We start from the raw sequence: 15834 nt of genomic DNA on the forward strand, positions 1-15834 counted from the left end.
CTGGCTCCCACTCCCCTGCTCTCCCTGTCACCACCCAAACAAGGGAGCTTTGGCCACTTACTCTCTTTTCCTTTCTCCTTGTTTTTCAGCTGCTGAAGTTTCTGCTCCCGGTGCTGCTTCTCCAGCTCCTGCTCCTGCCGGTGCTGCTCCAGCTTCCTCTGGTGCTCCAACAGCTCCTGCTGGTGCTTCATGGCCAACATCTCCTGTTGCTGCTGCGGAGAAGGGAAGAGGGGAGAAAGAGCAAATTAACACCCTCGGCCTTCCCAGGGCTAAGCCAGAGGCTTTTATCCAGGGCTTTAATCCATGGGAACAAGGAGGAGCATCCTGGTCAGGAAGAACCTTGTCTGAGGACACAACAAGAAGCTTCTGCCCAAAGAGGGGCTTCCCCAACCCCTTTGCTGCTGCCAAAGGATGAGGCTGGTGCCTGGGCCTTCATATTCTCTCCACTGTCTGCTTTAATTAAAACCACCTTCAGTATTAGCTGTTGTCCAGAGGAACTGTAGGAATTGCGGCTGCCCCATCCCTGAAAGTGTCCAAGGCCAGCTTGGAGCAATCTGGTCTAATGGAAAGTGTCCTTGCCCAGGGCAAGGGGTTGGAATGAGATGGGTTTTAAGGTCCTTTCCAACCCAAATCACCCTGGGGTTCTGTGATTAATTATAAAAGAATTGCTTCAATGTACAGAAAAATAATTCCTCCAATAAGCTCTCCAGGAAGGATTTACCCTCTCGACTCACCCACATTCACAGAATAATCAAGAGACCTGATGCCTAATTAAGGTCAGGCTTTGCAAAGCTTCCATCAAATGAGATGTTCAAGGCTGGAAGCACCAAAGGCTCCTGCTCCAGCCCAAGTCCCCCCTTGGGTCTCCAAGTCTCGGCACCTGGAATTGGACTCATCAACCTCCTGGAAATTTGGGGTGGATCTCCCCAGCCCAGGGGATCCTATTTAGGTCCGGGGGGAATTCCCCTAGGGATTGAAGGTGGCAGTTTGATCTGCTGTGCCCTGGGGTAGTCTGTGTGAGAGAACACCCCGTGTCCTGACAGGAGCACACCAGGAAGAGCAGGTGACAAGTGACACATCCCAGCAGCTCCGGGAGGTGGGAATGGATCTCCCTGGGGCTAAAAATTCCTTCTTCTTTAAGAAACCCCCCTGAAACTACGATTTACCACCTCCCAGTTTTATTTGCACCCTCTCCAGCATGATCCATGCTGGAGCCAGCTGTGTGGGCTGCTCTGGCTCCTGCAAACCCCCCGGAATGCCGGAGCACTCCAGCTCCCACCGCCCGCCCCACACTCTTTATGTTGGCAGCTTATAAAGTAACAGATTGATTTGGAGCTGGCAACCTCCAGCTCCAAACCCCTGCCTGCTCCAGGGAGGGATGAGCCTTCCCCAAGGCTGCACTTAATGGGAGCCTGTGCTCGGATACCACCCACCGCTCCGGGATCACCAAATCCCAGCGTGGAAAGGGATCAGAATCACAGAATCATGGAACCCCAGAACATTCTGGGTTGGAAGGGACCTTAAAATCATCTCATTCCAAGCCCTGCCACAGCCATTGAGACAGGGAACCTCCTCTCTCCAAGAATATCTCAGTCCATCCTTCTCCAAACCCTGCACAAAAGGCTCCCACCCCACGGACACTGATTTTTCCTTCTCCTTGAGCACACTTTAATTCCTTTAATTGTAATTCTCGGGGTGTCCTGTGCAGGACCAGGAGCTGATGATTCTTGTGGGTGCCTTTCAACTCCAGAATTCTGTGTTTCCCTCATTAATTTGTGGCATTGTACATTTGGACCACCCGACACTTCAGCTGCGGGTGCACTAAAGATACACCAAAAACTCCACTATTCTATATAAAGATGCAAAAAAAAAAATCATCTAAGAGGTATTTCCAATCTGCCTGGCTATCTGCTGGAAATTTTCCATGGAGGAATCCCTGCTGCGCCTGTTCCAAGCAGGCAGACTGTTGTAAAACACCGGGATCCAGTTCTTTGCAGCGATTGCACCTAAGCTTCCCTTCCCGATCCCGCGGAATTTCACGCAAACAACCCAAAATCCGGGCAATAAAAACCTACAAAAGGAGGAGGGGGAAAAAATAGAGAAGAAAGTAACCCTAGTTATTTTTGTTTTCTAATTAAGCAGCAGCTTCTACTAACACATCTCCATTTGGAAAAAGAGGATCTTTCCCGACTTCCAACAAGTCCACCACATGGTGGGCTCCCAGAACCTCGCCATGGAAAGTATGCAAATGAACAATATTTAATGCACAATATGGTAAAACAGGTTTTGTTATTTTTCTGAAATCAGGAGCCTTTTCTCTCCATCTGCAGTCTCCTTGGCTTTGCAGGCTCTGCTTCCTGCGAGGGTTTACATACATTAGGCTGCTTTAGAAGGAGCTGTGCTTTCACTGACATCTGGAGCGAAATGGGAATGAAAAGCCCAATTTGGAGCTGGATGGTTTAGGGAAGTTTCATTAGGGATGTATTGTCCCTGCTCGTTTTGACCCTGGTTCCCACAAAGCTTATTCTTAGGAGAGTTTTTTCCTATTTGTTTCCAAGTTGAAAAAAAAAGAAAAAAGAAAATAAAAAAATGAAGCGATGTCTCCACGGAAAATGAAAGGAAATCACTGTTGGTGTCTGAGAAAATGAGCAAAGAAAACCCACCCAGGTGTCTTCTCAGGGCAGGAATGTTTCTCCACACTTCTCAGGAGCTCTGATATATTTAGACTGCATAAGCAGGGAAAGGTTCTCCCCCCAGAGGGTGGTCGGGCACTGAACAGGCTCCCCAGGGAAGTGTCCAGAGCTCAGGAAGCGTTTGGACAACGCCCTCAGAGACAGGGTGGGATTGCTGGGGTGTCCTGGACAGGCCCAGGGGTTGGACTCAATGATCCTTGAGGGTCCCTTCCAGCTCAGGATATTCTGTGATACAAGAAGTTGTCCCACGCACTGAAACTTCAGGAAAACATCCATTTGTGATCGAGTTAAAGCAACTGAGGCAAATCCGAGGCAGTGACCATTCCCACCCCTGTGCCCATCACACAGTGCCAGGCTTATTCCCCAGCTCTACTTCCCAAATATTTAAATTGCATTACCAAGTGAGACACTGAGGGAAGCCCCCGGATTTGAGACTCCGCCTGAGGAGCCCACGGTGACAGACACAAACCCTGCATTAGGGAGCTCACAACATCTGAATTAGGTGCTCTTGCCAAAATCAATATTTGTAAATATTTATAACTATGGGGATTCCTGCATATGTTTAATGTCACTGCTTCCACTGTTCAGGAAAACTGCACAAATGTTCAACTGTACCTGCAGTCAGTGTTGCTGCTGCTCCTTTAGCATATATGAATATTAATAAAGGCACGAAGGGGCATGGAGAGCATTTCCAGGTATTTATCAACTGTCAGCGCTCCAGTGGATTTTGCCTTCACATTCCTCAATTGTCTCCAGTCCTCCAGCGTGTCTACCTGGAATGGGGACTGACACCTTCTCACTGAGGGCTTTGTCACCTCCCACTGCACAAAGAAACCTCTTTTTCAGGGAAGTGCAGCTAAAACTGTTCCCTTTGGTTGTTACAACACCTTTAGTTGTTTCAACATCAGCAGAACGGCAGCGCTCCAGGAACTGTGGGGGGCTGACACCAAATCCCATTTCCCAGGGGGAATGGATTTCCTGGAGACCTCCACAACCACTCCTCAATTTGCTGAAGGAGTAGCCAAGCATGGAGGTCCTTCTTGCCCCTCCTCATTCTTCCATCAGGAGCCAGGCACTGGTTTGGGTGCAAATTCCTTGATTTAAGGCAAATCAGCTGCCCCCTGCTTTGAATTCTACAGTTTGTGAGGGTTAAATCAGGTATTTAAAATGATCTGGAGCTCAGGGTCTGAAAAAATGAAGTAAGATCGTGGGTGATGACAAAGAAAGAACTCGCCAAGAACAAACACCCCAAAAAATCACCAGCTGTAGGTGGAAGCAAAGCACGGATGGCACTGGATTTCTGGGATAACTCTGGGTTGGGTTATTCCAGAGGGATCTCAGTGCTGGCTGGACTCTCTGCCTCATGTTCTCCCCATCCTGTTTACTGAAGTCTCAGGCTGCAGCTCCAGTTTCAGGACTCGCTCCCTTGGCTCTGGCGTGGCGTGTTTGGGATTTCTCCTGGAGCACCGGAGGCCGGTCAGGATTAATCGGCTGTACTGGGAGATGGGGAGGGGGGAAAACATTGTGGTTTCCAGCAGAAGCCAAGACACAGAGATCTGAAGGAATGAGCATCCATCATCCCTTCTCCTGGGCGCACACCCAGCGTGCCCCGTTCCCGTCACCAGGCAGAGACAGCCGGAATCTGCCAGGAGCATCCCGGGCAGCTCTGCAGGGACACGATCCGGCCCAGCCGGCAGCTTCCCGGGCAGGAGGCTGATCTTGGGCAGACACATCCCACTGGGAACGTCTGGTGCTCAAGTTTACGAGGCTCAGATGTCTCCAGGAGCGGGAATGCCGGTTGTGTTCCCTCCTCTCTGGCCCTGGGTGATAAGATCCCACGTTATTACCTCGGCAGCTTGTTATGGATGTATTATGTTATATCCCGGTTTCCTTCCCTCACCTCTCCTGAAAGGCTGGAATACCTGCACAATGACAGCACTGAGAATGCTTTTGGAAGTGCCTTTTGCTTCCTGACTCCCTCTCCAGCCTTTCTCAAAAGCAGAGTACCCAAGAGCCTTTCCATTTGCAGGATCCAGCACGTTCAGTTCCTTCTCCCATTTTCCCCTTTAAAGGTGAGGAAAACTCCTTTGTGTTTGCCTCTGCTGGGCTTTCCATGGTTCTTACAGGGCGGGAGGGAGTCAGGAGCAGGGAACACCCATCCCATCATGGATGGCAACAAGTAAATCAAAGAACCGGATTTAAATCATTCCCTGGAAGCCAAAGAATCATAGAAATTCCTTAAAGGAGGAGCCCCAGATGTTTAATGCTAAATAAGAGATCCAACCTCAGTCCTTGGAGGAGCAGTTACATCCTCTGGGAACTGCTCTGGGGTTCAGGGAGCAGAGCAGTTGGAACGGGAATGTTCTGCTAAAAACAGCAGGATCCACTTGGGGATTTCCTCACTCCTGCCCTGAATCTCTGTGTGTTCTCTAACAATTATCAGTTCAAAAATCAGATAAAACTGGAGTTGAATATTCAGGTGTGGGAACTGCAAAATGTCCCTTCTGCCGCTGTTTACTTCGAAATTTCAAACTGAATTGCCCCACACAGGTTTTACTCCAGAAAAATACGGAAAATTCTGCTCCCTCCAGCCAAGAAAACATGAAGACACCCAAAGGAAACCTTGCTTTTCCCCATTTTCAGTAGGTCTGTAAGGACCAGTGCAGACCAACTTCCCTGGCTGAGCACTCCAGCTCCACCAACAGTGGCTGGATGGGAGGAAGATGCCTGAATTATCCCAGGACTTCTTCAGCCAAAGGTGTGCAAGCTGCTCCGTGGATTTGTTGACAAAACCCACCCCTCTCCATGCAGATTTATCCTTGGAAAAGTTCCTGACTCTGAAGCTGAAGGAAGTCCCCACCCAGCCCCTTCAAAGAGAGCAAACTGGTCTTCCCAAAGCTTTCCCCAGGGTTACTTCCATCAGACATGGAGTTTTGCGGGATCCAGGTCTAAGTCTTGGAGTGGGCTCTGTGCACCAGGAAAAGGTCACTGAGGGGGAACAGGAAGCCTCTGGAAACAGGGAGAGCGTTTGAGCGCACTGAAGTCGTAACGAGGCACAAAATGTTCAGTCTGGTTTTCTACCACTGGCTGTACCCAGCTGCAGCTTCCTAAGATGAATAATCCTGTCATCTCGGAATCCAGACAGAGGAGGACACCTGGTATCTCCAGGCTTTTAAGTTCCTCCAGAAAACAGGGCAGGCTGTGAGGAACAGGCGCCCCGTGGAAGAGCAGCACCAAAATGATCAGAGAGAGTCCCACAGAGGGAGCAGACACAGCCAGGAATGGGAGCTGGGACCCACAGAGGGAGCAGACACAGCCAGGAACGGGAGCTGGGACCCACAGAGGGAGCAGACACAGCCAGGAACGGGAGCTGGGACCCACAGAGGGAGCAGACACAGCCAGGAATGGGAGCTGGGACCCACAGAGGGAGCAGACACAGCCAGGAGTGGGAGCTGGGACCCACAGAGGGAGCAGACACACCCAGGAACAGGAGCTTGAATATGGGAGGGTGAGGTGTAAGTTTGCCCTTCCAGAGTCCAAGGGAAGCGGATGCTTTGCAGGAATCAAGGTGTCCCTGGCCTGGGGACACGGGGAAGGTGAACCCAGCACAGCTCCAAGGGATCAGTAGATGACACCAACCCCCTCAGCAGGACTGGAACATGCCCATTTTTTCCTGTTGAGTGGGAAGGAATATGGAGAGGCCCCGAAGAGAAGCTCTAGGCACCGTCAGGGCTACACCAAGAGCAACTAAAAGATGATGTGATTTGGGCCCAATGAGCTGTCACAGAATCATGGAATGGGTTGGAAAGGACCCTAAAGCTCATCCCATTCCACCCCTTGCCACAGGCAGGGACACATTCCGCTAGCCCAGGTTGCTCCAAGCCCTGTCCAACCTGGCCTTGGACACCTCCAGGAATATCCTGCAGGCCATTCCAAGGGCAGGTGGCTCCACATGGAAGCAAAGAGCAGTTTCTCCCTTCAGGATCCACATGACAACTGTCAAGTTGAGACACCTTTAGGGAAAAAATTTCATTTCTTTACAGTGCAGCAAAAGCTGATGGAAGATTCCCTAAAAGACTTTTACCCTCTGGAACCAAAGGAATGGCCAGAGCTTCACCCCTGAACAAGAGGCCAACACCTCTGATGTGTTACCACCCTCACTCCAAGCAGGAAATCACTGTGTCCATGGAAAGAGAACAATTTCAGGATTGCTTCAGACCGAACATCCTTACAAAGCTCCTTTCCCTCTTGCTGCTTCCACACAAACTTCCATGGGAAAACTCCCTCTCTGCTGAGGCACATAACGTCTTTTCTCAGATGACAGGAAAACTGGGAGTAGGATTGCGCGTCTCCAGGTCAGGATTGCAGGCCCAGAGGCTCAGCTGGGCTGTCCCACCACCGCCAGGCCACTCTGGTGTGTCCCACGTGTGCTCCTGCCCATGTGCGTCAGCAGCCCGGAGGAGTTTCCGGGTGTAGCCATAAAACAGCCGGAGCTGGGAAGAGCCCTGCTCCAGGCTGGGACAGAGCACATGAACCACACTCCCCACGACGTCCTTCCCTTCTCCACTGAGCTCACACCACCTCAGGAGCCTCTGGCCCTGCCAAGGCACCGATCCTGCTCCGCTCCCATCATCCCTCTCCAGCCCCTTGACCAGAAGGCAAACGGAAAAGCTTTCGGTAACTTCCAGCTGATCTTGGCTGGGAATGAGTGACTCAGAAAGGAAAAAATTCCCTGCCATCCCTTCACAACCAAAGGTCAGGCAAAGCTCACAGGGGGACCTGCGGAGAGGCTTTCCATGGCCTTATTCCAGGCTCCCGATTCCGCCCTTGGGTTTGTTCGGGAAGGCAGACTGCAAGGCCATAAACATTGTCACACATCTGCTGAGGCACGTTGGGATGGAAAATCCATCTTGGGAAGTGGCTACAGGAGAGAGGAACCTCTGCCCCCGGTGCTGCCCGGCTCCGGTGGCCTCTCTGGTGCCGCACTCCAATGTCGAGCCTCGGGAATCTGCAAAGCTGAGCTGGAGCTGTGAGACACCTTCCCTGCTCTGGATGGTGGGGAGTCTTCCAAAGGCTCAGCTTATTTTCCCTAAACACGTCAAGGTTTTCACAGGATCATCACAGGACCACAGAAGGGTTGCGGTTTAAGGTTGGAAGGGCCTTTAAAGCCCGTCTTGTTCCAACACAGGCAGGGACACCTTCCACTAGCCCAGGCTGCTCCAAGCCCCATCCCACCTCACAGCAAAGAACTTCTTCCCAACATCCAATCGAAACCTGCTCTTTCTCAGTCTAAAGCCATTCCCCTTTGTCCAGGCTCTCCACACCCACGTTTTCTCACCATGCAATGAGCCCACTGGCCATTGTAGAGCCCTTCCACAAATATTTTTTCCCTCACAGCCTGGCCCTCTCCAAACTGCACCACCTCGGAGAATTTGGCCTCTCTGTGCCAGAACACAATGTCTGTAAGAGCAAGGACTGGGACAGCCCAGGGAAGGGATCACATGCTCAGGCCATCATCCCACCGGCTTCTCCTCCTGATGGCCAGACGATAATGGAATCCAACCAAGTTCTGGGAAATGCCAGAATTTCAGTTCTTAATAGGAAAAAGTTATCTACTGGAATATAAAAACAAGCAAGGCATGCCAGCACTTTCCAAGCCAAATTTCACTTACTTGAGAAGACTTTTAAGATGTTTCTTACACTTAGGCTTTGTCTGGGGGGTGGGAAGCAGAGATGCCCCCCCTTCTTCCCATTGAATCCAACCAGTTCCTCTCTTTCCACCAACATCAAGGCAATAAAAGGAATAAAACAACCCCAAACCACAATTCCTTCTGAATGGAAGACACTGAAGACTCGGAGCTCCCCGAGAGCTCTGCATCTTCATTCAGGACTATTGCTATCCCAAATTCCACAGCTCAAGCCCCAGTGCTTCACTTACAGAGGATAAAATGGGGTTTATTTGCTTTAATATCCCCCCTGCTTCCTTCCTGAGCCCTAAAGGAGCTGGACAGCTCAAAGTCCAAATAAAAAGCTCTATATTGTAGTTCTCTGGACAAAATCATCCCTTCCCTGCACCTACAGCCACTGGAACGAACACAAGTGCCAGTTTCTGAGATCTAAAAGTCATCTCAGTGTGGGCTGACTTACGGATCCAAAGGCAAGAGGGATGTTTTCCCAAGGAAGATGCATCACAGGAACACTTGGTGTCGGGTTTGGGGGTTCTTTTCTTTGTGAGGTGTCACAGGGTTTATTTCAATAACGTGCTGTTTGATTTTTAAGGCAATTCCAGTCACACCGACCCACTGGAGATGACTCTGCAGGCCATCCTTTAGTCCAGGCTTAAATCATCCCTATTTCAAGTTTCTCATCCAGCCAAGCATCCACATGAGAGGAAGAAATTCATTACCTCATGGTCTGCATCAAAACGTGGCTCCTCAAAGTCACATCCCAGGTCCTTTGTTTGACCTGAATCAAAGCTTTCACATAAGTGAGAGCAAATATGTTCCCATCACCAGTGCTTTGGGCTTCTCCATGAACTGGGAACGAGCCTTTCTTATTTTTAAAAGATAAATCACTAAAGGCACACGGAATTGCAAGGAAATAATGGAAATATTTGTCACAGAAGTTCCCTAATCCTTTCCCCTCGAGTGCACCGCGTGATCCACAGAGCAGGAATGGTGCATGGACAACTGTGCACACAGAAAAAAGGGGGGATACAGAATAATTCTATTATTATTCTATTCTATTATTATATGTGTGTGTACACCCAGATACACATACTATGCCTCTAGGAGTGCATCTATAAATGTATTTACACCCAAGCACCTCTGTCCTGACAAGGACCCACTAAGGACAGGGTTTGCTCTTGATCAAACCTCAGACAGAAGCAGCTCTTACAAACCCAAACTCTCTGCCCTGAAAAGTCTGTAAATAACACCCCATTAACTTTTAATCCCACCTTCCCCACTCTGACATGCATTTTGTATTGAAATGCAAGTTATATAAGGTTGAATCGAGGTTGCTTTTTAATATTACATTAAGGCTATTTACCATGTGCAGCACTAATCCCCCTTTGCAGGAGGAGCCTATTAGCAATTCCAAAAGCTCCCGTTGCCATAGCAATGGGCCAGCACTGGGAAATATTTATATAATGTCTAATGTTTGCACTGTGCAACAGCCATCTTCCAAACTGGACTTCCAGCTGATCCTGGGCCTGTTCCCTCCCTGTCCCACACAGGGCAAAGCCTAATTCTGGAAAACCTGGGAGTGTGCAGAGCTACCTGCACCCACTGCCCCTGCATTCCCTGTTCCTGCAGGGAATGAGGGCCAGGCATTTGGGCTGCACCTTGTGCTGATGCCAAACGTCCAACGAGCAGTTTAGAGAATCAAGGAGTATCCAGAGTGGGAAGGGACCCACAAGGATCACCAGTACAGCTCCTGGCCCTGCCCAGGACACCCCAACAATCCCACCCTGTCCCTGAGGGTGTTGCCCAAACCCTCCAGGAGCTCTGGCAGCCTTGGGGCCGTGACCAAACCCTGCGGAGCCTGGTCAGTGCCAACCACCCTCTGGGGGAAGAACCTTTTCCTGAGACCCACCAAAACCTCCCCTGACACAGCTCCAGGCCATTCCCTGGGGTCCTGTCACTGTCCCCACAGAGATCAGTGTCTCTTTATGTGCTACTCTGCTCCTAAATATGTGACAACAGTAACAGGGAACCTCCTGGTGGGTTGAATTGTACTGGAACTTCCCAGCTGGTGCATTTTTAGTGCTGGAGCAGCAGGAGCAGCTGAGGGAGCTGGGGGGGCTCAGCCTGGAGAAAAGGAGATTCAGGGGGGACCTTCTGGCTCTGCAACTCCCTGACAGGAGGGAGGAGCCGGAGGGGGGGTCAGGCTCTGCTCCCAGAGAACAAGGGACAGGAGGAGAGGGAACGGCCTCCAGCTGTGCCAGGGGGGTTTAAATTGGATATTAGGGAAAATGTTTTCACAGAAAGGGTGGTCAGGCATTGGCACAGCTGCCCAGGGCAGTGGTGGAGTCCCCATCCCTGGAGATGTTCCAAATCCGTGTGGACGTGGCCCGTGGGGAGAGGGTTCAGTGTGGAACTGGCAGTGCTGCGGGAACGGTCGGACCGGATGACCTTGGAGCTATTTTCCAACCTTCCCGATTCCACGATCCCCAGGCGGGTGCCCGTCACTTACTTTGATGTGCTCGTGCAGCTGGGCCTCGTGCTGCCGGGAGAGCTGCTCGTGCTGCCGCTGGAACTCCGCGATCAGGATCTGCCTCTGGATCTGCTGCTTCTGCTTCAGCGCCAGCAGCTCCTGCTGCAGCTGCTGCTCCCGCAGCGTGGGCTCCGTCACCGGCATGGAGAACTGGTGGTCCAGGCGCAGATCCATCGGCACCGAACTCGGGGCAACTTGCAAGGGCAGTGCTGTGGTCACATCAACTACAACACAAGAGGAGAGGTGAGTGTACGCCACGTTCCCACAGGGATCTAATTCCCATGCTGCGTCCAGAACCTTGGACTGAGTCTAGAGCAGCACCGTTAAACTCTGGCAACAAAGCACTGCAGGAATTTAGGGATCAAGAAGTTTTCCTCCAGCCATCACCTCCTACAAACACATGCTTGCTAAAAGCAAAGGGTTTCAACACGTGGGTGACCCTTCCTGACACCGGCTGTGTCTCCAAAACACTCCCTCCTGCTCATCCAGCATCACCTGAAACAGGGAGTATTAAGGTTAACCTAAGATTTCCCAGAGAGGATTCATCCTGACTGATGGCAGATGAGGGGATGGAACACGAGGCTCTCACTTCAAGAAACTTCTGCAGAACCCCCTGTGTGCTGGGTCAGAAACCCCAGCCAGGCCTGGCTTGGGGGGCATCTCAAACACCAACCAGTGCCACCCCCTGCCACGAGCAGGGACACCTTCCACTAGCCCAGGTTGCTCCAACCTGGCCTTGGACACTTCCAGGGATCCAGGGGCAGCCACAGCTTTTCTGGGAATTCCATCCCAGACCCTCCCCACCCTCACAGCAAAGAACTCCTTCCCAATATCCCATCTAACCCTGCCCTCTGGCACTGGGAAGCCATTCCCCCTTGTCCTGTCCCTCCATCCCTTGTCCCCAGTCCCTCTCCAGCTCTCCTGGAGCCCCTTTAGGCCCTGCAAGGGGCTCTCAGGTCTCCCTGGAGCCTTCTCTTCTCCAGGTGAACACCCCCAGCTCTCCCAGCCTGGCTCCAGAGCAGAGGGGCACCAGCCCTCAGAGCACCTCCGTGGCCTCCTCTGGACTTGCTCCAGCAGCTCCATGTCCTTCCTGAAGGCAGCACTGCAGGAGGGTCTCCCCAAAGCCGAGGGGAAGAAGGAAGGGGCTTGTTGTAAAAAAGGGCAGCAAAAGACACCTCTGACAACCACCTTTGCAGTGACCGAAGTCAGCTGGTTTCTGTTTAAAACAAATATTACTGTGATGCCATGAATGACTAAAAACTTTCTGAATTCCCCCCAGATGACAGTCCTGCATTTCCCAGGATTCCTATTTGCCACATTTCCTGCTTCTCTTCCCGGGGCAATCCCTCAATGACTGCTGAGGGCTCCCAGTGAACAGCAGCTGCAGGAGAACAGCGGCCCATCCTTCAAAAACACTGAGCTCCAACAAAACTGGAAAAAAAAAAAGGTGGGTTTTTTTCATCCCCTCAGTCAGGACATCAGTCCTATCAATCCCAGGGAAAGAGTTTTAACAGGGTTTTTCCCAAATGCTACCATGGAGGAGGGCTCCAGGGGCACAGTCTGAGTGCGAGAGCTGAGTGTTCCCTCTCCCTGCTCCCGGTTTGTGCCAGGCAGGAGGAGGAGGAGGAGACTTTCTTTTTTTTGATGGAAACATTTTCTGCAAAAGGTCACATTACTGGAACTGTTGCTATTTTTCAACCCACAAGCTCTCCCCTCCACTTCCCTATTGTTTTCCTTCCTGTGGCCTTTTCCCTGCTCCCCTCTCTGCCCCGCAGGGTCAGAGCTGGGATTCCTTCCACAGTTCACTGAACCACAGGGATTCTGGGGAGAGCACCTGGAGAGAACCACTCAAACTCATCTCAACAGCATGTCTGAGGTCTCTGTGGAGACTTCAGAGCCCCTTCCAGTGCCTAAAGAGGCTCCAGAAGAGCTGGAGAGGGACTTGGGACAAGAGATGGAGGGACAGGACACAGGGAATGGCTTCCCACTGCCAGAGGGCAGGGAGAGATGGGATACTGGGAAGGAATTCCTGGCTGTGAGGGTGGGGAGACCCTGGCACAGGTTGCCCTGAGAGGCTGTGGCTGCCCCTAGATCCCTGGAAGTGTCCAAGGCCAGGTTGGAGCAACCTGGGCTAGTGGAAGGTGTCCCTGGCCCATGGCAGGGGGTGGGATGGGATGGGCTTTAAGGTCCCTTCCAACCCAAACCATTCTGGGATTCTGCCCTCCTTGGGAATGCTCAGCGCTTTCCTCGTGGTTGGTACCACGGTCAGCCCCTTCTCATTCCTGCCCACGGAGCATCCCTGTGGAAAGCACCCAGGAAAAACACTCCATCCCTTTTCCCTGCACTCGAGTGGGACCTGACAGCTCCAAACCAACCCTGCAGAGCCACCTCATTCCATGGGCCATCACTTCCAGAGCTTCTCCTCCGAGAGGAGGCACTTCCCATTAGATCCAGGTTTGCCAGAGCGACAAAGGGATGTTCTGGACTCCTCCAGTCTGCCATCCCTGTCCCAGCCCTACATCCATATGGCACCTGTCCCAGCAGCAGAGGGACTGAGGGATACACACTGTGTCCTGGGAAAGGAAGAGGGGCAAGTTTCCACCAAAATCCCATTACTATGTTGGATGTATAAGGAAAATGGGGAGACAGATGGGATCCAGGGGGAAATGATGTCCAGGCAAGCACTGGATAAAGACACCAGTGCAAAGCTCTCCTATCACTGCCCCTCTCCTAAATGTACAAGCAAACACCCCAGAGCTCCAAAACTCCCTGAATATCATCCTGAGCGTGATTTAATGCAGCTTTATACCCTCCAAGGCTCTGGGAGAGCTCCAAACAGTGAATCCTACAGGATCCAACCCAGGGAGTCAGTACACCAAACAGCTGATTCCTCTGGGAATCACAAGACTTTTAAATGCATTGACCATTCCTCTGTCCAGCTGAAGATTCCTGAGGCCTGGACACAACCTCTCCCACCTTTTATCCACGTGGACTAAGGGGCAGTGTTGCTGACACAAAGGGAGCAGCCACCTGCTCCCGCTCTCCACAGAAATCTGCTCCTCTCCAGTGCAGCTCCTGGAATTTGTCAACACTGTTTATGCCAAATGCGGTTTTCCTGGAAATCCACCCGTGTTTTCCTACCTGCACCTTTATAATCCAAACACTGTGTTTCCTAAAAGCTGAAAATGCATTTTCAACACAGAATCCCAGGATGGTTTGGGTTGGGAAGGACCTTAAAGCTCATCCAGTTCCACCCCCTGCCATGAGCAGGGACACCTTCCACTAGCCCAGGTTGCTCCAACCTGGCCTTGGACACTTCCAGGGATCCAGGGGCAGCCGCAGCTTCTCTGGGAATTCCATCCCAGACCCTCCCCACCCTCACAGCAAAGAACTCCTTCCCAATATCCCATCTAACCCTGCCCTCTGGCACTGGGAAGCCATTTCCCCTTGTCCTGTCCCTCCATCCCTTGTCCCCAGTCCCTCTCCAGCTCTCCTGGAGCCCCTTTAGGCCCTGCAAGGGGCTCTCAGCTCTCCCTGGACCCTTCTCTTCTCCAGGTGAACATCCCCAGCTCTCCTGAGCACCGAAAACCAAATCCAGAAAACCAAATCCAATCTCCAGTAGAAGGAACACCCTTTTTTCCTCGGGATCAATTCCTCCTGCTTTATTCCCTAAAAAGAGCCTTAAATGGTCCACACTGGTCCTGAGAAAACTCCCCAAACCCCCCATTTCCCATCCAAAGGGACTCATTCCCCCCAAACTGTGGGCACAGGGTGCAGCTGCAGGGATGGTGACCACAATTCCCATTGAGAGCCTGGGCAGAGCTGCGTCATTCCCGACTTTTTACTATTCCAGGCTCAAAACAAGCCCCTGTTTGCACTGCCAGGAGCTCAGCCACGGAGCCCTCCCGACACAATCCAACCCCCTCTGCCCAATGGACACATCCCCAGGACAAAAAACCCCCTGTGTTCTAAGGAATATTTCATGGAAGACTCAAAAATTGCTTTTGTAGGTCCTGCCTTGGGAACACACTGAAACAATGGGATTCATGACGTAGGCAAAGGCATAAAGACCATATTCATGGAATGAGAAATGCCAACCCCATGAATTAGGAGACCAGATCATGATTATGAATAATAAACTATCTCATGAGCTCTCCCTGCCTTTTCCTTCCCTGTAGGAACAGAAGGAATTTCATGGTTTAATTTATTTTTTTCCACCCTTGGTATATAAGGAAATTTCCCCCCCCCCATTATTTTGATTCCATGGTCATGTTACAATAATGGTTTTTATACCAAGTTAGAAACACTCTGCTGGTATTTCCCTCCCCAGGTAAATCAAACATGGTTATACATCAAAGGCTGCCTGGGTGCTGTACCTTAATTAAGACCTAAAGCACCTCAGTCCCCATCGATTGCTGATGGAGATGGGAAATTTGACAGCTTGGCCCGAACACACAGAGTGGGAAAATCCCAAATACAGTGAAATGGGAATAAATTGATCATCTCCAACCTGTGAGCACATCTGACAAAAAGGGTTTAATCACAGAATCCTGGAATGGTTTGGGTTGGAAGGACCTTAAAGCTCATCCCATCCCACCCCGTCAGGGGCAGGGACACCTTCCACTAGCCCAGCTTGCTCCAAGCCCCATCCAGCCTGGCCTTGGACACTTCCAGGGATGGAGCACTGTCTGGGAAATCTGTGCCAGGGCCTTACCACCCTCCCAGGGAAGAGTTCTTTCCCAATATCCCACCAATCCCTGCCCTCTGGCAGTGGGAAGCCATTCCCTCTTGTCCTGTCCCTCCATCCCTCGCCCCAAGTCCCTCTCCAGCTCTGCTGGAGCCCCCTGGAAGGGGGTCTAAGGTCTCCCTGGAGCCTTCCCTTTTCCAGCTGGACACTCCCAGCTCTCCCAGCCTGGCTCCAGAG

General features: G+C 51.5%; 1 protein-coding gene across 9 annotated transcripts in view; it reads right to left on the reverse strand.

Moving 5' to 3' along the window:
* HDAC4 (histone deacetylase 4) overlaps nt 1-15834 on the reverse strand; it is a 190295-nt gene that overhangs the window by 74964 nt on the left and 99497 nt on the right. For all 9 annotated transcript variants that reach the window (XM_064660250.1, XM_064660251.1, XM_064660249.1 and 6 more), the window contains 2 exons: nt 10890-11134; nt 62-212 (listed from right to left, as the gene is read on the reverse strand). In XM_064660250.1, the coding sequence (XP_064516320.1) occupies nt 62-212; nt 10890-11134 (396 nt within the window). The remainder of the gene's footprint in view (nt 1-61; nt 213-10889; nt 11135-15834) is intronic.

Source organism: Pseudopipra pipra, chromosome 7, assembly GCF_036250125.1.
Source record: "Pseudopipra pipra isolate bDixPip1 chromosome 7, bDixPip1.hap1, whole genome shotgun sequence".
NCBI classification, from domain to species: Eukaryota; Metazoa; Chordata; class Aves; order Passeriformes; family Pipridae; genus Pseudopipra; species Pseudopipra pipra.